Here is a 21,790-nt window from a genome sequence, read left to right on the forward strand (position 1 = left end):
CAGAATTTTATTATGTATATTAATTAAAAAATGTGTGTTGTCTAGTATTATTCTAGAAAAATAATATAATTTAATAAAAAAGAGAAATAAATTTACTAATTTGCAATCTACGCTTATTCTTATGTTACATTATAAAATTCTTATATTTGAAATATAAATAGGTATAATATAATAATATAATAAATTTGTATATATACGTACATATATTTGAATTAATGTTAAATTTCCAAAAAGATAAAGATACAATATTTATATTCTATAATTTAGCAATACTTTTATTATTATTTGTTTTGTCTTGTATCAACTGCAATGATTGTGTTGAAAAATCATTAGTAAAAGTTATCGTTGTTTGCTTATGTTGCACATTCAATGCTTACATTCTATGACCTTATATCTTTAACCTACACATTTTATATTTGTAATAAGTATAAATACGATGTATTTCATCAGTCGCTGCAAATATTTTCCAAAACTGTGTTTAATAGTGTATAATAAAGTGAAATAATCGTAGCAAAATGAAAGTTTTTATACTTTGCATCTGTGTTTTAGGACTTGCTGTAAGAATTTTATTGTTATAATATATAAACAATGATATATTAATAAATAAAATAATATTAATTATAATTGTATATAAGTTTTGATATATTAAATAATATAATCAAGATACACACACACACACAAAGATTTATTTTTAATTTAGGAATAATTAATATCATAAAAAATATGTGAAAAATATTATATAATATTTAATTGTAGCAGATGTTTAACATAATTTTGGTACAGACTTACATATTACAACATAATAAAAAAATATTTCATATAGTATATAAAATAAAATTGCATATTTCTCAGTTATCCAACTTAGCTCATTGTGAAATAAAGCAACAATTCAAAAATGCGATATCACCTACCGAGGACAATATTGTGACTTGTTTGACGGAAAATAATGTAACATATGGTAAGGTATAATGACATATAATATTACAAAATTTTCTGATTGCTTATTATTTAAGATTTTTTGGCTAATTTTAAAATCAATTCTGCTTTGCCAAATTTGATAAAATAATTTTTGTCTCCACAATTTTTTAGTATTTTGTTTATATATAAGCTAATTCTTTTTAATTCTACAAGCTAGTGAACGTTTATATATATTTGCCAAATCTGTATAAAATACATAGATAAGAACATGAAATACGCACTTTTCTTTTAAATTCTCCATCTTATTTATAGCTGATTGGTATGATGAGGAACAAATAATGACTGGCGTGTATGCAGAACCAGCAAATGAAGAGAAGACAAGAAATCTGGGTTGTACCATCGCATGTATATTAAAAAAAAATAATTTGGTAAATTTTTATACATTACATAATTTTATTATGTACAGACTATATTACAATGCGAGGCTTAATTGTATAATAAAATTAAAAATTATTTTAAAAAGTAAATAATTTTATAATATAAAAGTCAGCTCAATATATAGTTAATAAAATATTATTCTGCTATAAAGTAATATAGAAATTGATATTTTGCATTTTTAATAATAAAGGTATACATTTAGTTATGCTTTTACTTTTATAAATAAATATATTACGAATTATACATATACATACATATATATATATACATATGTATATACATATATATAATCACCTACATTAGAAAAAATATTCAAAATCGTATAGCCTGCTGTTTTTTTTTGTTTATAATATTAGATGGAAAATTCAACTATTAATGAAAGGAAACTTCATGCAAAATTAAGCAAAACATTATCTGGTTCTTCTCGAGAAGGCAAAGCACACAAGATTGCGCGTGATTGTATGAAAGAAGGTAAACTATTATTATATCTACTATAAATATTAGAAAGTTTATAATTTATTGTAGAATTATAAAAAATTGGATGTATTATTATAGAAAATAGAAGATTACAAGCTCAGATTCTATATACATTTATATATACATTTATATATATTACATTTATATATACATTTATATATATACATTTATATATTACATTTATATATATGTAGATTATATACATACATTTTTGCGCTAATTTTTATATTCAGCTTATTTATAGTTTTAAGTAAGCTAATCAAAACAGATCATATAATTCGTGTTAAAATATTATGCAAAGAACCAATAAAACTAATATAAAAGTATATTATACTTTTCAACAAACTTTAATTATATTTGTTTATATTTCAGTAAAAAATATTACGGAAGAATGTGAAAAAAGCTTTTCTCTATTTACTTGTGCTGTGAGAGCTATACATAAATTGGAGAAACATGAAGAACATGAAAAAGCAGAAATAGAGGAAAATGAAGAAACAGAACATGAAGAACACGAAGAAGCAAAAATAGAGGAAAATGAAGAAACAAGACAAACTGTCTGAATGTAATTAACTGAACATTGTCTATATTATTTTATCAATGTAAACTTTCAACAAAACAATTTAAATAAAAAATATATATGTTTTCTTCTTATGTTACATTCTTGATATTCTAATGTAATAAAACAACAGCAAATATAAAAACAGTATTATTTTTTAAAATATTTTACATTATTTCATAAATGGATAAAATAAAAATGTTTAAAAAATCTATTTTTATACGTTGTCGCGTAAAATTAACTATGGATAAAATTCTGAGTTTTGGCGACTCAAAATCGTGTATTTCTGTAAAAGATTTAACCGTAAAGAATTAGATAATTATAGGAATAATCAAAAAGATTCAACACTATAACACTTTAAGTTAATATATTTTAATGTAGTTAAGTTGTTTTTTTCGATACATATTGCACAAAAGATAAGAAACGAGACCAAAAGTAACTCGCATATCTTGAAATTGAACGATCGCTATGTATTTAAGTGCTTCTATAATGATTTAATTTATTAATAACAAGAAAATAATGTGATTGTAAACTATAATAGTGTCGATCAGATAAATCTTGTGTATTATAATTACAAAATCATATAAGAAATTAAAGAAAAATCCGAAATATTTTTTTACTTCTGGAATTTTATGTTTTATATATAGACTTTTATTTGAGACAGCGCAACTTTCTCACAATTATATAAGTAAATTTAAAATAATAAAGATATATTATTTATTATATTATTATACATATATATATTATATATATTATTAATAAAATATTATATTTATTATATTATATATTTATTATATATATATATATATATATATATATATATATATATATGTATATTATTTATGTATAGGTATATTTTATAATATGGATAATCTTTGTATATATTATAATATAAATTTTATGAATCCTCTCCAATAAATATTGCAAAAATTTCATTTCATTTCTTTATTACGTTATATTGTTTTTATTACATTTTTGTTTTCTTCGAATAAATTACTACAAAACGTAAAAATACAAACTGCTTGAAAATAAACTTTGTCAAAAAAGGTTTGCATATCTTCATTTAAAAATATTCAAACAATTTAAATCCATTTATACAATTACATTCAAATTTATAAAAAAAAGTATATAAAAATATTTATATAGAATATAATTCTCTCTCTTTCTATTTTTTTGAGTATAAATAAAGTCAAATAATGCTTATTCTTTATGTAAAATAAATTGAATAAATGTATATATTATTTCTATACGTCGTTTTCTATTAATATATAAAATTTCCAGATAACGAAAATACGTAAGTCATAAACATAATTTTGGTGACGGCATAATGAGATGAATTCGAAACTCATGTACGTGAAAGTTTCCGATCTTCGTGCTTGTTAATTGGAACAGGTAATTTCCGATGTGTGTCATCCAAGTTCAATCTACACTTCAAACATTTCCAACATATCAGTCACCTGAAAACTTTGAAATTTATCGCTTGGAAAGCGCAGATAAACAAATGCCTATTAATTTTTGTATTAAAAAAATTGAACATAAAAGTAATAAGAATAAAAATAACAAATATAGGTACATATATATAGTATATATATGTAAGGAATTTGTATGTATATATGTATTCTCTAATATCTCATATCTAGCAGCAATAAAAGAAGCGTATATATTAGTAAATTATTAGTATATTTTCTTCTACATTATATGTTTTATGTTTACACAATCTATGACCTCATGCTTTTATCTATGCATTTTATATTTGCAGCCAATATAAATATGACGATGCTGTTACACTCCACAGTACTTTACAAGTGTAATTAGATGTTACAAGAATTACATGAGCAAGATGAAGCGCGAGTTATATGTTATCATTTTCGCATTTATTGTAAATCTTATTTTGCTATATATATAAAAGAAAGAATTAAAACTATAACTAAAGAAACAAAAGATTTTTTTATAAAGATATTTTTTTAATTGCAGCTTTTAAAATTAAATTATAAATGTTAAATTATAACATTATGATTAACATATAATAATGTACAGAAAGAAGAAAAAATTAAAATATTATATAAAATATAATTGTATATTATTTTAGCCTGCCATCTTAGCTAGGAATCCAAATGTAGATAAGAAAATAGGATCCAATCTGCCAGACTACAGCACTTGCCTGACTGAAACCGGTAACACTGAAAGTAAGTTATTAATTTTTACATTATATTTTTATTCAATTTGTGTTTTTTTCCTAATTAGGAATTCTTTGATTAAACAAGTGATTTTTTAAACATACAAAAAATTTTTATTGCATGTTTAATCTCTCACAGTATTGAGTATTTAATTTCAAATATCTTTGAAAGATCGCTTATGAAATAAAATCTATTTTACAGACTATTTAAAATTAAATAAAAAATAAAGAATAAAACTTTGTTTATTTGCATTTTCGGATGTTTAATTTGTATAGATACATAGATTTTTTAAATTTCTTCTAAAATTCGATAACTGAATTTTAAATTAAATAAACTATAGAGGAAAATATGTATTATACATATATCAAAAATTTTTTTATGTAAATATATAAACTTTTTCTAGAATTAATAGATAATAATAAATATTTATAAATTTTTTTGAATACTATAATTTATTTTCCAGATGATATATACACAATAGGAGATATAATACATGATAGACATAAGGAATCTGAAAATCAAGAAAAAGTAAGAAAAAATGGTTGCTTAATACATTGCCTATTGCAAAAGGAAAATTTGGTAAGTTTTTTTTTTACGACAGTTTTGTAGACATCAGTTACACTTTGTACACGACGTTCAAAATTGCAAATTATATTTTTAGCTAATAATAAAATTATTAAATATTAAATATATAAAAATATAATAATCTTATAACACTTTTATTTTGTTAAAACATATTAATTATTAATTTTATTTAGAAAATAATGTTTTTCTCTAACTAAAGGGAAATCTTTTATATATCATTACATTTGATATATATGTGAAAACATAGTTTGTGTTAAAAACATAAAAAATAAAGTATATTTTCTATATTTCTAAAAATAATTGTTATCGATATTTTATTCTTTCTATTTATATTTTTAAAAATAATGTTAGATAGAAGAATCGGAATTTAACGTAGAAAGGATGCATACTAAGCTTGCTAATACAACAAATGCTCAGCCAGGAGAAAATGTTTACAAAACTCTGGATGATTGTATAGAAAAAGGTATAACCCTATATTATTATATGCACATTTCTAGTTCTTATAATAAATATAAATTTATTGGCTACGTTAGCATAAGATATTTATAATATTACCCATTAAATATAAACAGAATATTAATTAAGTTATATTTAATTTTTAATTAAATGTTCTAATAAAATTTAAAAATCTGCATAACATATAATTTACTTTACTTATATTTTACAATAAATTTCACTTTTTCATTACTTTACTAATTTTTTGTTGCAGTAAAAGATATTACAGATAAATACGAGAAAAGCTTTGCTGCAGTAGCATGTTATTTGAAAGCTGTAGATAAACTGTAGAGAAGAACATAATTTTAGAAATTATGAAGACCATGTTCATGTTTTACATTGGACATTTCAAACTTACAGATTTAATGGACTAAATATGAACATGAATAAACGCTATTAATAATAATTGGATATTATATGTGTAATTATTATATTAATTTACAACAATAAATAAAATTTTTAATAATAAAATTTGCTTGTACACCCAAATTCCGTATGTGTGTATGTGCGTTATAATTTAATAAAATAATTGCCAATTATATTTTAAAATAGCAAGTTTTTATATTACATAAAACTATTTTATATATATTATATAAATAAATAATTTAGATAAAGAGAAAATTATATAAATACATGAAAATATAATTAAAAACAGAGAGAAAGAATATATATATTCTTTTATTTTTATATTTGTTCTATATATAATCATTGTTTTTGCAGACTAATAAGAATACATGATCATGCAGTGTTTTTAAGATTATTTATTATAATATAATTCTGTATTTTTGTTTTAAAGTATAAGTTGTAAAATTAATTAAATGCATAAATTTTTCACGGATTGCATTTCTTATAACTTACATAATTGTTATCATTAACGCTATTTGAAATACACTTCCATATCATTAAAACACACATAGTTTACAATAACTAAATTTTTCTTTAAACTTTGTATCTTCCGTACTTACTTTATCTCATAAATATTAAATCTATAAATTAAAAAATGCAATATTTGCAAGAAAATATTCCAATATGTCTGTTGTTACTCGCATATAGCATGTTGATACTGTTTCATATCTATATCCGAAATCTTTTAGGAAAGCAAGATAAGAATTTTTGTCAAAATAAGAATCTTTGTCAGCAAATTGTGTGTAGAAAAAATACACCACAAAAATACATTTGTTGATAATTTTTTTACTCAATAAAAATTGTATTTAATATAAATTTATAATAAATAAGAGATCTACATTTACTATATTGTTTCATATCAAGACAGTTTCCGATATTTTATAACAAAAGAAAACTGATTATGTAATTGTAACACTAGAATTTTTTTAATATGAGATAACTGCTTATTTAATTAATAACGTTATGAAATTATTAATAAAAAATAGTTACTAATTATTATTTGAAAATATTGCAATATTATTTTTATTTTAACGCCACAATTATTGATCTTCAAGAACGCTGCTCAAGAGATTCTGATTATACGTCACTACATACAAAGTATACATTTTTATTAATTATCTGGACATAAACTAATAACTATTGCATATTATATACAAATGTTAAAATTTCAAATATTTATCTTAATTTCAAATATCTCTCTATGCTTAATAATATCTATATATTATCTATTTTATATATACTATAAGTTAAATCGTGTAAACAAAGGTTCTATAAAGTATAATATATTATTTTCATACAATATTTTATAGAAATTGATTATATTAATGGATCAAATACATACAAACAATATATAAATAAATTTTGTTTAATAAAGAGGTATTGCTAAGATTTCCACATTTATATTATATTATATTATATTATATTCACTCTAACTATATTGCGAAAATATACATACATCAATATGATAAAGCAAAATATATGCTAAATTAATGAAAATAATAATAAACGTAATTTGTTATTGAGATTTTGGTTTATTAGTTATATACTTATGTTTCTTCGATTTATATAATGTGAAATTCTTTGCTGATTAGAATAAGTGATATATTTAGCAGTAATATATAAAAGGACTTAAAAAATAGATTATAAAAGAAAATATAATTTCTAAATATATAAAATATTCCAAAATTATATACATTATTAACAGATTAAAAATAGTCATATACATTCTTCATTACACACAGTTTCCTACTTTCTAACAGAATATGCATTACGCAGAATAGCTACATACAGTCTTTAATTAAAATGTTGTTAAATTTTAATAATACCTATATAAAATTTAAATATATCAATACTCTTTGTTAATTAATATATCTATTCATAACACAGTATTTATCCATAAATTAATTAGTACAGAGAAAGAGAGAGAGAGGAAATGTTAGATATTTCTAAAAAATAATTATTTCTATAAACATTCGTATCGACCTATAAATAATTTTTTTCATTTTCACATAATTTGTAAATTTACATAATTTTAATAAATTTTAATGTAATGTCTTGCTATTTTTTTCTTGTGTAATCTCTCTCTCTCTCTCTATGTATATATATATATATATATACTCGTCAAAAAAATTATCGCAACACGTAATTAATATAAAAATTTAGCATAAATTCAAATAAGCGTATCTCCGCGAAAAATTGTCGTATTTCAAAATTTTTTTTTTGTTTTTGTTTTAAAGGGTAAAGTTCCAATTGCTGGAAATTGGTTGGTAGTCTTTCAAAATCATGCAGCCATCTTCCCATAAAAGGTCATCCGAAGACGAAGCAGAAATATACAATTTTAAATACGAACACATATCCCTGCCCCAACACACACACACACACACACACACACACACGAAATGGGCAAAATCCGATCAGCAACCTCCCCGTAGTGCCCATCGGGTAATGCTAATGTTGGCGGTAATTAAATATATAAGCAAAAATGCATAGGTAACTTTGATATGCTGTAACTTCGCGAAAAAAAATCGTACGGTATTCAATTTTTTTATAAATTTGTAGAGAAAAGTCCATATTTTACGATAGTTATGATGATATTTGCGAAAAAATTTAGTACACTCCGTAGAGTTCGTCAAACTATGCAATTTTTTGAAAAAAAACACGTCCCTCTTTTTAAAGGGATGGAGAAAGGAGGAGAGAATAAAATCAAAATCGAACGAAAGTTCCTTAAAGTAGAGACTTTACCCTTTAAAACAAAAAAAAAATTTTTGAAATACGACAATTTTTCACGGAGATACGCTTATTTGAATTTATGCTAAATTTTGATATTAATTACGTGTTGCGATAATTTTTTTCACGAGTATATATATATATATATATATATATATATATATATATATATATATGTATATATAATATTATATTAAAATAATTCTGCGCATTTTGCAATAGCAAATTATTAATAAAAAGCATTCGATGCATGTAGCATGTTTTCCTGAAAAGGTGAATATAAAATGTGCGTAAAAAAAATTTCATACATATATGTTGATATGAAGAGAAATTGATAAATGCGGCGAGATGATATCGATATCAATCACAGATTAAGTATCAGTCGTACATATTATTGTATATTTATATATCCATTGTACATTTTGTTTTTCTTGCGAAATAAAACATTTTTTAATTTTATTATTATACTATTCACATGGATCTCCTAACTTTATATCAGAATATTTTTCGTCAGAAGAATCTGCTACATGCTACGAATCTGTTATATTTTAACTTACATTCATGTATTGGATTATTGTATTATTTAAATATCATATGTATCAGTCAACAAATTGTATAAAATGTGATATTTAAAAAAACTTTAATAAAAAAAGATCCTGACAAGCTATATGATAGGCATATTAATACATGTTATACTCATATATATGTATATATATATATATATATATATATATATAAAATTAAATAAATAGCAATTTTAGAAATTTAGTTTAATTAAACATATAATCACAAATAAAAATATTCTAACGCTAATAAACATTGAACAAAATTGCAACAGCCAATTATATTGCACAGACAAAATGAATGTCTTCTATATTTATATGACTTTTGAGAATAGCTATTTCAATATGTATCCCAATGTATTGTGCGTAGTGAAACATTTATACTTTATAAAATTGCATATAATAGCTATTGATTAGATATAAGCCCACATTTGAAATTATACGCATGTAGCTCTGACACTACACATCATTCCTCATTAGTATATCGCGGTTACGAATAAACGCAAGTCAACCATATTAATTCCAGTACCGGAGATGCCACATAATTGAACAAGTTTGAAACTCTTGTGCGGAGCTCTTCACGTTCTCGACGTATCTTTCTTCCAGTTAACTAGAGCGGGTAATTTCCGATTCGTACTATCTAAGTTTAGTCTACTCTTTGAACATTTCCGACATGTTAGTCGCCAGAAAGCGAGCCTGAAGTCTGCCGAATAGAAGGCGTAAATGAACGGGTTGATAGCCGAATTAATCCATCCTAAACATATAAAATCACTTCCGATCATTTTATTCCGTGAAAATATTAGAATAATAATATATCATCTGATTGATGTTATATTATATGATTATAAGTTTGAAAGAATTACAGAAATAAATTACAAATTAAAATACAAATAAGCTGTAAAATAAATGGATTTGTGTCAAATTGTATTCAGTTTATATCTATTTCTATTTTTTTATTGAAGACTATTGCATATAAAAACTGTTCTCTTAATAGAACTTTAAATTTAATTTATACGAAAAAAATTTAATTTGAAACGTAATTGTTCTTATTTTAAAATTATTAAAACAAATATAATTTAGACATTTATTGAAACTTAAATTTGGAAAGAGAGATTCACGAATAATAAAAAAAGATAATCGTGTTTTTTAAAAGAACCTACATATATGTAAAAAAAAGTTACCTAGCCATGTTAAAGCTGGCATAAGAACATCCGGCGGCTGCACAGGTACAAAAGGTGTTGCCAGATACAGAATAAAAAATGGTAGCCAGCATGCAACAAAACCACCTACGACTACCGCCAGGGTACCCGCAGTTTTCGTCTCCCTAGCGACTTTGTTGATGCAGCTCTGTTGATTACCTCGAATTGTGCTCAATTTTTTGCACATGCTCGTTGGTTCGGTTTCCTCGGATGGCTTGTCACACGTCACACTACTCTCGGCACAATCCGTACGTTGCACTTTAATGCTCTTTCCACGATCAATCTGCCAAAAGAAGATTCAAAATTCCGCATGTACATTTTTATGTAACTAATATGCAATCAGTTGTATAATTAATATATGTACATACATATAAAATTACATAATATATTTATATACCTAATTATAATATGTTAATAATTAAAGTTTTTTTAATTGATTCAAATTTTCTTTATAGTTCAAAATAACACTCTAATTATTCAACAGAGATTACAACAAAATTATAATAAAAGTAAAATATTTAATTATATAATAGAATTTTGTCACTTACATGTTTTGTTTATATTTAAGAGCGTCAGCATACCAATTTCATTGAATTATTATTATTATTATTATATAATTTTTTGTTCTGCATTTTACATGTAATTTTTGTTTATACAGTATATACTATACAAACAAAAATTACATGTAAAATATATATATATACCTATTATATATATAATCGATAAGATCTTGCAACTTATCTAAATTATAAAATCTTTCAAATGTATATGGTTCTTTCCTTTTCCAAAATTTTCTTCTCGTGATTTTATAAATAAATTTATAATAACTAAATTTATTATAATGTTATAATAACTGAATTATTATAACTGAATTATTATAACATTATTTATAATTAAAGAGTGTGCAGTTATTATAATAACGAAAATTTTTCGCTTAAATATACATATATATCATTTTATCAATGCAATATATTTTATTTCAAACTGAGTGTATATTTTTCAAAATCATTGATAACCGCGATTTACGTCAAACCTCGTTTTATTTTTTAGCTGCCTTTAAATGATAGTAGAATTAACTGATAAGAAAATTATCATTATGCTTTGCTCTATGTGCTCTGCAACTAATTTACAAGATGTGTGCTATCTCTTGTCTGTTAAATGTATACATTTTATAAGAAAGCTAAATCAGGCTCAAAATAATAAATATAAATAATTAAAAGCAGAGGACCAGAGTGTGAGCTGGGATGCCGCAGGGTGAGAGGTGAGAGGTGCCAAATTAAATGACTTTTTTCGGATGAAAGTCTTTATTCGAAATAAACAGAATAATATAAAATGTAAATAAAATGTATATTCAAAATATACAATTTATATTTGTGATAGATAATAAATATAACGTGTTTAATGTTTTCTTTAAAAAATTGTACGTTATACATAATATATAAACTATATAATTTCTAACTAAAAAGATAAACCATGTAATTTTCTTTATTGTAATTATGTAATATAACTCAATGATCAATAAATATTAAATTTATTGTTTACATTAATTAAATGCATTGTTAAAGAAATAGTACAAGAAATATCTATCAAAAATACAATCACAAAAACACTTTTTCAAATTTATATTAATTTTATATAAATTTAAAAAAATTACAACTCAGAAATATATTATGTTATACTAATATTAATTTTTTTTGTATTTTACGGAAATATCGCATATGAAAGAGTACAAAAAAGATCTCTAAAACGAAAGGTTACGAAAAATACTAACTATGAATAACATTAATATTGAAAAAATAATCAGGCATAAATACAATTAAATATACAGTGTTATCAGTATATGTAATAATCAATATAATTTTTTGATAATATAATTGTGCTTTCACAGTAAAGATATATATTTTTATTTATTACATTCTTAGCTTCTAATTAATACAAGTAATATCTCGACTTTTAAAATTTCATGTTGCTATATATAGATAAAATAAAAATACATTTTTATATTAAATAAACTTTAATATTTATTTCAAACATGATCAAATTTTTTAAAACCATAGGATTTTTAAAAAATTATAACAAGTAATTTTGCACACGTAAAAGTATTAAAGTAATTCTTTATAATATAATATTATTTGATTTTTTAATATTTAATTTGATTAATATTTTCTAAAAGATATTATAACTATATCATTAATTATTTCAACAACTACTTGAATAAAATAGCAGAACAATATTTGAAAATTTATCGGCATTTAAATATTTCAACGTACATAATATAATATGTATGCTTTTGTTCAATATCAAATTTAAATAAATTACATTAATATTGATATCAATATTTTGTAATTATTGTATAAAAGAGTCCCTTTTTTATTATAATTAAAACTTTCTAAAGCTGTCAAGTATTCGATTTATTTATGATTTTTTATAATTACTAAAATTATTATTGTCATTTTCTCAATCTTATTTTTTTAAGATTAATATTCTTGTTATAAGAAAAATGTGTTAATTAAAAGATTTTCTTTCATTGCAATGAATGTTTCTCTTAATTTATTAGAGATTTTTTCTTATTCCATCACTCTAATAAATCGTTTAAAGTGATCATTTATTTTCGTTTACTTTGTAATTTGAGAAGAATTATTTTCTAAACCACTTTTATTCAGTATTATCACAGTATAAATCTGCGTCACACTACAGATATATACAGTCATATATACCTATATATGTGTATACTTAGATCACACTTTACAGACATAAAAAAACATAAAAACGATAGACATAAAGATGATAAAATATTATCATTACGTTGATAATATATGTATGATAATATATATGTAATATATGTATGACCTTTAATATATCTTTCTTTGTTTTCTCTGAAATCTGTCTTTAAAGAAATTTCACAAGATATTGTTACGTAACTGAATCAAGTTCAACAAACAACTCTAGATAAGATATATTGTATAAAAAATAATTTATAACGCATTTGCATAAAATCGGATAATGTGTGAAATCCGTGTCTCGCATTACGGTGTTAAAACATGCTCCTTTTGCGTTCTACGCTCGCATGAGAGAGCAGTTAATTTTTCTAATTTCTTTTTCAATAAAATTATGAGAACAATTTCATTACCTTTCGTCGCGATACTGTCGTGAAGTCACGATATACTTTGTATTAAAAATAGGCTAATTCGTGATTTCTGCGATGAATTCTCCCAGATTGAAACTGAGCTTTGAATTTGGAACAAACTCATAACTCAATAAACTTGTCGTTATCATATTCATATTTAACTCTCTGTTGCTACGTTATTATTGCGAATATTTTAGTCTTCCTAATTGCTATTTTTGTATTCTATTTCTCTGGACACTGTGGTATTATTTTTAAAACTTAATTATAAGAATGTAAAGACATATTGTATTATATTTTGTCTGTAAATTGAACATCGAGACAATGTTTAACTCGACAAAAAAACATTTCGAATAATTAAGAGAGTTTCTTCGAGAAACTAAGAAAGTTTTGTTTTAATTATACATGAAATATAAATTGATCATGCATACAAATTTTTGTATCGCGCATTTTTATAGATATTTAATAAGTATATAATTTTTTTTAAATATTATTTTATATATATTTATTTTTATCATTCTAATACTTAAATGTTTATTATTTTTAATGCTTTATTATACTCATTTATTATTAATGACATATAATAATAAATCCAGATATTGATCGAATAGAATCTCAGCAATGAGTGATTAATATCTTGCTGTCAAAATTAACTTACAATATCATCCATCGAACAAATGAGAGAGAGAAGCATAATGCTAGGAAGATTAATATAGGCAAGTGTAAACACAGGAAAATTTAATCTAATCTTATCAATATCATATCAAATTTTTATTAATAAAACATAATAAAATATATTTAAATAAATAATAACACTATTGTTTACAAATTTGTAAAGCGTGAGAAGAACACAAGATAAGCATAATCATTGTATCTTTCGCGTAAAATATTATTTTCCACATAAATTTTATTATTTTAATTAGGCAACAAACTTATATACTCAGATAATAAACACGATGCAACCACATTATCAGATTCTTTTGAATTATATAGTAAGTATATCTAATGTAAAATAATATCTAATAAATATCTAATAAAAATTGTCGTATAACAGGATGTATAACAAGAAATAGCGCTGGACGTGCACTAATGATCTTCTATTGCGTCTCTAGGGAAAACTAAATCAAGTAGTTCTCACCGTGATTTTACGACGCGATCGGACATTCTCCACCTCGTTGGTCGTCTCCAGATTTCTGTGCCTGCTCGCTATGACGCACGAAATTCTGCCGTACACGTACAGCATTACCAACATGGGTAGGAAGAAACTACCCATCGCCGAAAATATCACGTACGAGGAGTCCATGTTGTAGGAGCATTTTTTGACATCGCGGTTCGTCGCACGTGGGAAACAGCCTAATAAAGGCGGACTTGTTATAGCACCGGCCATTATCCATACCGCCACGATCATCACCCCGGCCAATCTTTTGCTCCTGCGTCTACGGCTGTATATCAACGGCTGAGTTACGGCCAGATACCTTGAACAAGGAACACCGACGATGGATTTCGCATAATTTTACAGATATCTGTACTAAACGACCAAATTTATAAAAAAATTTATAAAAATATAATATCGCAAATACTAAGGGAAGCATGCTTTACCAGCGACATGCTGAATAAATGAATTTTATCGCCCTAGAATTTTTGGAGCATTCTTATCGTGTGTTTCCAAAATTACATTGCATTGCAAAAAAGGGACAAGCATGTTTAAAATTGTATTTCTGAAATACAATTAATCGCGTATGATAATTTCAACTTTTTAAACAAATTTATTTAGTCTGTAATCAATAGGATAAAATACAAAGTTATACTCATTTCAGTGCATACAAAATATAATATAAGAAATAATTCAAATTAAAATAAAGACTACAACAAAAAACGAGAAAATTTTAATTGTTAGGTAATACTTTTACTTTTAAAATTTTGATATAAGAATTAAAAAGCTTTTGAATGTGTGTACGTATAATATTTTAAATATTTATATCAAAAAAGAGTATAGAGCTAAAAAAAATAAAAAGGAAAAAGAAAATGACAAGATAAACATAAAAGAACAATCGCTTTTCAGCGAGCAATATTTATTTGTTGTAACGATAAACCAGCATAATAAAATGTTTCATAGCTTGAACAAATTTTCTACCAACCGGAAGATTCATCCGCTTCTATTATCGTTTTTCACGCAGAATAAAGTGCCGACATCAGAAAATTTACGGCATGTGTGATTTCCTTTTCTAATGACATGAAAATCTATTCGCTAAAGGCAAAGCGACTAACAGGGTGTTTCCCGATAATATCGCTGTCTACGTGACAAGATTTGGAAATGAGTACTATCGAGTTTACCTGTCTATAGATATGGCGCATAACGAGAGAATACTGGCCGTGCAGAGTAGAATGTCAAGGGAGACCCAAGAGTCACATAGTATCTCGCCCAATTCCCAAGTACCTCCTGTAAGCTTCATCAAAGAAGATATTCCATTTGATAAAAGCGTAATTAATTCTTCCTCGAGGTAAGAAAGATTTGCATAAAACGAACGATATCTCTGCTTTCTGTTGCATAGAGACAACGTCGACGAGGAAAAGTCATAGCTGATGACATTATACGCATCTGCCCGCGGGGTTATTAAATGCCGACAATAATTAAATGCTGCTTTAAATATCGTTACAATAGTATACGTGACGCAATTTATTTACTGTAAATAATGTATATCAATTGCGGTTTATTTTAAATATGATTTTATCACGACAGCTCGATGAAAGCTAGTAACTCAGCACAAAAGATAAATTAAACTTTTCGTACACGTTTATTCCATTTTAAACTTTTTGAATAACAAACGCGTACGTACCTGTAACAGAACCGCCGGTGGCATCACAGCTAGACCAACTAGTAAATCCGCCGCCGCCAGGCTAGATACAAAACAATTAGTTACGGATCGTAATCGCCTGGTGGTGATTACAGCCGCGATCACTAGAGTATTGCCGACCTGTAAATAGAGGAAAAAGTCAGAGTTATTACAAACTCGTACAAGTGTAGATTAAACATTTTTAAATCACTCGCAATTTTTACGTGTATGTATATTTCAGAAAATTTTATTCATCAATTTTTAAACTACTCTGTACGTATGTAAAATTCTAAGAATTATATTCGAAGTTTTATACATCTTACATCTCAATATATCTTAATACAACATTTTGCCATTAATACCTTGATGTAGAAATCATCAGAAAACATAAAAATTAGAATATTAAATATGCTTACTATAGTAACAATAATTAGCATCGTAAATAATCCTGCTAGAACAAGATCGGTCCAATTGAGTAGATAATATTCTGTTTCCACATCTTCGTCTGCTAACATCGTGCGATTCCATTGGTAAATATCCCCATGGTAATCAGCTGTTTGATTCGCCATGACGTTCACCCTCGGTCCATAGATGATAATTTCTGTTTCGCGGTGCGTATATTTTGATACATGATGATTTCTAAGAAGAATTCATACCCTAAATATGATACATATAAGATATTTTGCATTTGATGATTTTTAATTTGTGTAATGAAAAATAATAAAAAAACTTAAATAATAAAAAAATATATCAAACTAATGAATTAATAATTAATTTGAAATTTAAGAAACAGAATATATTTCACATTTTGTTCTGTATTACATTATTTATTACATTATTTTGCGGCGACAATGAATTAATTTACTTAACGCTTAGCGCTCATTTTCTAACGATATATTATATAACGTACATTATTTCTTGCGAGATTCATTTCATCGAAATTTGTCATGTAAACAATCGATAAATTATATTTAATTATATTCTTGAATATTATAATCCCATGAATAATTATAATTTATAATTATCTTCAATTTTAATTTGTATATTTATTCACTTATGTTGAAATAAAATATAGATATAAGCTCTCAATTATAAAATAAATTACAAAATTATATATTATATTATAAAATTATATAACTCTTCCAATGGATACACCTTGATAAAAGGGCTCAATACATGAAAGATTTATCCTGCAAGAGAAGTCAAGTGCCTAAACGCGGTTTTTTAAGCCTTATAAGATTTATTTTCAATATTTCCTTTTTTATTTGTAATTGTCGCCGACGATTGCACTTTCCATGCCGAGAGAATAGTATATCTTATTAAGACATTACCAAACACTTTACAACTCAATGAGAGCACGCTGTGCTCCGACAAACGGTTCGGCCCGAATCGATTAAGCAGATAGGATCGATTTGACCCACATCTCTTGTCATATACACTATATATCAATAGTGTTGCTATACATATCTTCATGTACAGTCTATCAGACACCATAAATTTCTTTTTTCTTACATTTTGAAAACATATATGTTTCGTCTTGAGGAACTGGCTAGAACATGATTTTTGCGCATGACGAGAAGTTAACTCCTAGGTAATCAGAAATGAATATCCTTCTCGCTCGTTGGGTCTTAAAACGCTATGATACCATAATGAATCGTGTCTAAATGAGTTTGAATCATTCTGAGATTCGAATATGCTCTGAGACAATAGTTGAAACGTCAATCCCATGCATCGATTCTATTTTCTTTTGCTGCAGGCTCAATCTTTGCTCGAAGTTACTTCGCTTCAAAATACAAAACGGTATATTGCCTTGCGAAATTCGAAAGTATTGTATAAAGTATAAAGTATCGCACATTTAAATGGAAATGTGCTATTCAAAGTGACGCGCGTATAAATCAATGCATTTTAACGAGCCTGACGACCCTGTCAACCTGAGAAGTGGAGCAGGCCTAGGAGAGGTATCGAATATACCGGTAAAAAAACCCTGAGATGAGTAATTTATTATTTGTATATTAATTGTGTATTAATATATCTTGTATGCGAGAGACTTGAATTACACGATTGATTGTGTAATTTTATTTGTTAAATAATTTAAACAAGAAAGAATCTTTCATATAAAAGCTAATACTTTAAAAATTTCTATTATATTTAATAAGAAATAGAATTCTTTCAGAATTTATAAAATTAATCAAATTAGTTTATTATAAAATTTAAAACAATTTTGTTTTAAATATTAATTATTTTAAGCGATACTACAATTTAGCTCTTTTACTTATGTATGTTACGAAATCAATGTAACTTCAATACCATTAATTCTATTGTTGCGCATCGGTCGATGAGTGACAAACTTTTATTTTATTTCGATATAATGTAAAAAAAAATTTAGAGAAATTGTAAATGTAGATGTAAATTAGACCAACGAACGATCGTAAGATTGCACAATTGTAAATAAGCATGTTTACATTTATCTGCCGGTGATAGTAATTAGGCAAGAATTTCTTTTCTTTCACAATGTCTAATAGAGATCGAAGTAGCTAAACATCAAAGTAAATGTAGCCATCAGGAATGATAAAAAGTAGATCCAATACTGGCTAGAAAAATGATATAAACTGCGCAAAGAGTGGCCAATTTTGACCAAAATGAGTAGCAAAAGATATTTAAAATATCTTTTAATATACACCATTTGGTGGACCATTTTAATTGATCCACTGGAATATTTCAGAGCTCTTAAGTTTAAGACAAAATGTTTCAGTTCAGTAAGTAAGAGATTGTTAGAACTATTAAGATTGTTAGAACTTCCTTAATATTTTAACAGAGATACTAGAGCTATTAGAATATTAAAAATGCTAGAAATAAAATTTAAATATTAATAATATTAAATTTAAATGTATTTATAAAATAATTGAAAAATTAAATTAATATTATTTTTAGAAAAAACATTAAATTTATTTTTAGAAAAATTTTGAAAGCCTATTAATTATAAATTTATCAGTTATGCATGATATCATACTTGTAGAAATTAAAATAATATTATTTTGTAGAAGAATGTTTTACGACAGTATATATATATATATATATCATTTCATACGCGATTTTTATATATATTTTAATTAAAATAATATTGCTTTATAAAACGTTTTCTTACCACAGGCGTATGAATTTGGCGTCTTTTTTTATCTTTTCGATTGAGAATAGTGTGTCGCAAAGCTATGTATATTTGAGACATATATGTATGTATATTAGTATTTGTATTTCTTTAATAGTATCAGATATTTCAGACACTTTTTTATTTGCTTGAAAAAGAATAAATTATAATCGCGCTGCAGCGATGAGATTTTATAATGTGTATATAATGTGAAATTTATTTAAACTTTAATTAAATATAAAATCATTAAAGTGAAGTCGCCAGTGATAAATAAGATTATAAATGTTTATTACTAATTCGACCTGACTGGCCAGTACAAAAAGTTTGATACAACGACGTTTCGGCCCTTGGGTACGGGCTCTTTTCAAGTTATTACTGCAAACACATACAAATAACAAAGCGAATGTAAATCAGATTGAAAATGCGGAAATAAAAAATATATAAGGTGTCTAAGTGTCAAATTTGATTAAAAACGAAGCGCAAATTACAAAGAAAGTTTAACAAATTTAAATGGTACCTTTCGAGGTGTCAATATGAAAGATGTGTAGTTACTAAAGTTTAAAGGGCAAGCAATGTATATTTATTGTTTAACATACCAAGAGTCTGATATCGGAAGACATTGTAAAAAGGACGAAAAACAAAGATAAGAAAAACATATAACGGTGCACGAACAATCAAACGCTGTGTATTAATGAGTCATATATCGGGTTTAAATTATCCGTATCTTTTTGTAAATTTATGTTGCTACTATGTTTTTTAATATAAAACATTTCAGCTATTTCCCTTTTTCTTAAATGTTTTTTACAATGTAGGATTCTAGGTTCATTCCAATTAAAATCATGTCCGTATTGGGTACGGTTTCAATCTGATTTACATTTGCTTTGTTATTTATATGTGTTTGCAGTAATAACTTGAAAAGGGCCCGTACCCAAGGGCCGAAACGTCGTTGTATCAAACTTTTTGTACTGGCCAGTCAGGTCGAATTAGTAATAAACATTTATAATTTAATTAAATAATCTCTAATTACATTAATATATTTAAATGCTATGCTAATATGGTCGCATAATCGAGAACATGAGAAATACAATATTTGCATTAATGAAATTACGTTTCCAAAATCAACTAATAATTAATAAACAAATTTATTGCGATAATTTTTCGCATCGTTTTTTATAATTTTTCTGATTATTTTCTGAATTTTTAATAATTTTTTGTAATCAACACTGTATACCGATTGCTACGATTGGATCGAGTAGTAAATAGATTTCCTTTGGCTCGTCGAATTAAGTAAATTATAGCGCTGTTTTCGCTTCCACAGCGTGACTGAATAATGACTGAATAAACTAAGAAGCAATTTAAAGAAAATGAATTCCCAAGCACTTAATTCTAATAACCATCTTACTTAACTCTAATAACCATCAACAACAAATGCAATGTCAGATTATAAGATGTCATAAGCATTGTAATTCTTTGCGTTTATAATTTATAAATCTTAGTTGCTTTCCTGCAAATTTCTTTATTTCTTTTTACAAGACATCTTTAGTCGTCAAGCACTTTTCAAGCGTTCTTATTATTAATAAATCATTAGAGAAACAACATGCAATGCAAAGTGCCGCCTTTCACGCGTCAGTATAAAGTAGCTTTAAGAGACTATATATCTCTTAAAATACATCCAACGTCTTTCAGAAAATATTCTAATTATATGAAAATGAAAATTTTAAATATGATTTTCATAATCTTTCTGCTTTTACAAAGATTATGTATTATTTATTAAAACATATAAAGTGTATCTTTATGTATATCTTATATGTATATCTTTGCAATTTTTCAAACTCTGAATTATCATATTTGTATCCGACAAATATAGAATATTAAATATAAATCGGTAATAGATAGGCTATTCGAGCCGTACGCGGATGTCGGTGCTTCGATTCCAACGAAAATTAATTTTTCGTTGGAAATAATTAATTGTGCACGGGGCACATTTTGCTTGGTACACCGCCAAGACTTTATTAACGGAACAATCTCAATTCGAGATTTTTAATTCCAAAGATCCCCTCTAACCCCCCTACAGATAGAATATTAAAAATGTTATATAAGAATGCCATCCCTTACGATGATAAACTAAAAATTACATATCAAATCGA

The 21,790-nt window shown here is 25.1% G+C and overlaps 3 protein-coding genes across 6 annotated transcripts in view; 2 read left to right on the top strand and 1 right to left on the bottom strand.

Annotated features, from left to right (window-relative positions):
• Nucleotides 1-427: 427 nt before the first annotated feature.
• Nucleotides 428-2,484, top strand: LOC145944832 (pheromone-binding protein Gp-9-like). The gene is made up of 5 exons (XM_083053398.1): nt 428-557; nt 853-958; nt 1,231-1,346; nt 1,713-1,827; nt 2,206-2,484. The coding sequence occupies exons 1-5, from the start codon at nt 516-518 to the stop codon at nt 2,391-2,393; spliced, it is 567 nt and encodes a 188-aa protein (XP_082909524.1). The 5' UTR covers nt 428-515; the 3' UTR covers nt 2,394-2,484.
• Nucleotides 2,485-4,177: 1,693 nt separating this feature from the next.
• LOC145944835 (pheromone-binding protein Gp-9-like) lies at nt 4,178-6,117 on the top strand. The gene is made up of 5 exons (XM_083053407.1): nt 4,178-4,268; nt 4,479-4,575; nt 5,030-5,145; nt 5,503-5,614; nt 5,861-6,117. The coding sequence occupies exons 1-5, from the start codon at nt 4,221-4,223 to the stop codon at nt 5,935-5,937; spliced, it is 450 nt and encodes a 149-aa protein (XP_082909533.1). The 5' UTR covers nt 4,178-4,220; the 3' UTR covers nt 5,938-6,117.
• A 3,521-nt stretch (nt 6,118-9,638) lies between these two features.
• Nucleotides 9,639-21,790, bottom strand: part of LOC145944892 (putative G-protein coupled receptor No18) — a 53,907-nt gene continuing 41,755 nt past the window's right edge. For 3 of the 4 annotated variants that reach the window (XM_083053617.1, XM_083053613.1, XM_083053603.1), the window contains exons 2-7: nt 16,915-17,137; nt 16,502-16,639; nt 15,999-16,111; nt 14,803-15,139; nt 10,523-10,823; nt 9,639-10,095 (exon numbers count right to left, since the gene is read on the bottom strand). In XM_083053617.1, coding sequence (XP_082909743.1) covers nt 9,920-10,095; nt 10,523-10,823; nt 14,803-15,139; nt 15,999-16,111; nt 16,502-16,639; nt 16,915-17,137 — 1,288 coding nt within the window. In that variant the 3' untranslated portion in view covers nt 9,639-9,919. Of the gene's footprint in view, nt 10,096-10,522; nt 10,824-14,802; nt 15,140-15,998; nt 16,112-16,501; nt 16,640-16,914; nt 17,138-21,790 lie in introns of those variants that run through there. The other variant, XM_083053561.1, reaches the window with a different exon arrangement.

This window comes from Prenolepis imparis, unplaced genomic scaffold (assembly GCF_030444845.1).
Source record: "Prenolepis imparis isolate NDT839.2.m4 unplaced genomic scaffold, iyPreImpa1.0 SCAF_1, whole genome shotgun sequence".
Taxonomy (NCBI): Eukaryota; Metazoa; Arthropoda; class Insecta; order Hymenoptera; family Formicidae; genus Prenolepis; species Prenolepis imparis.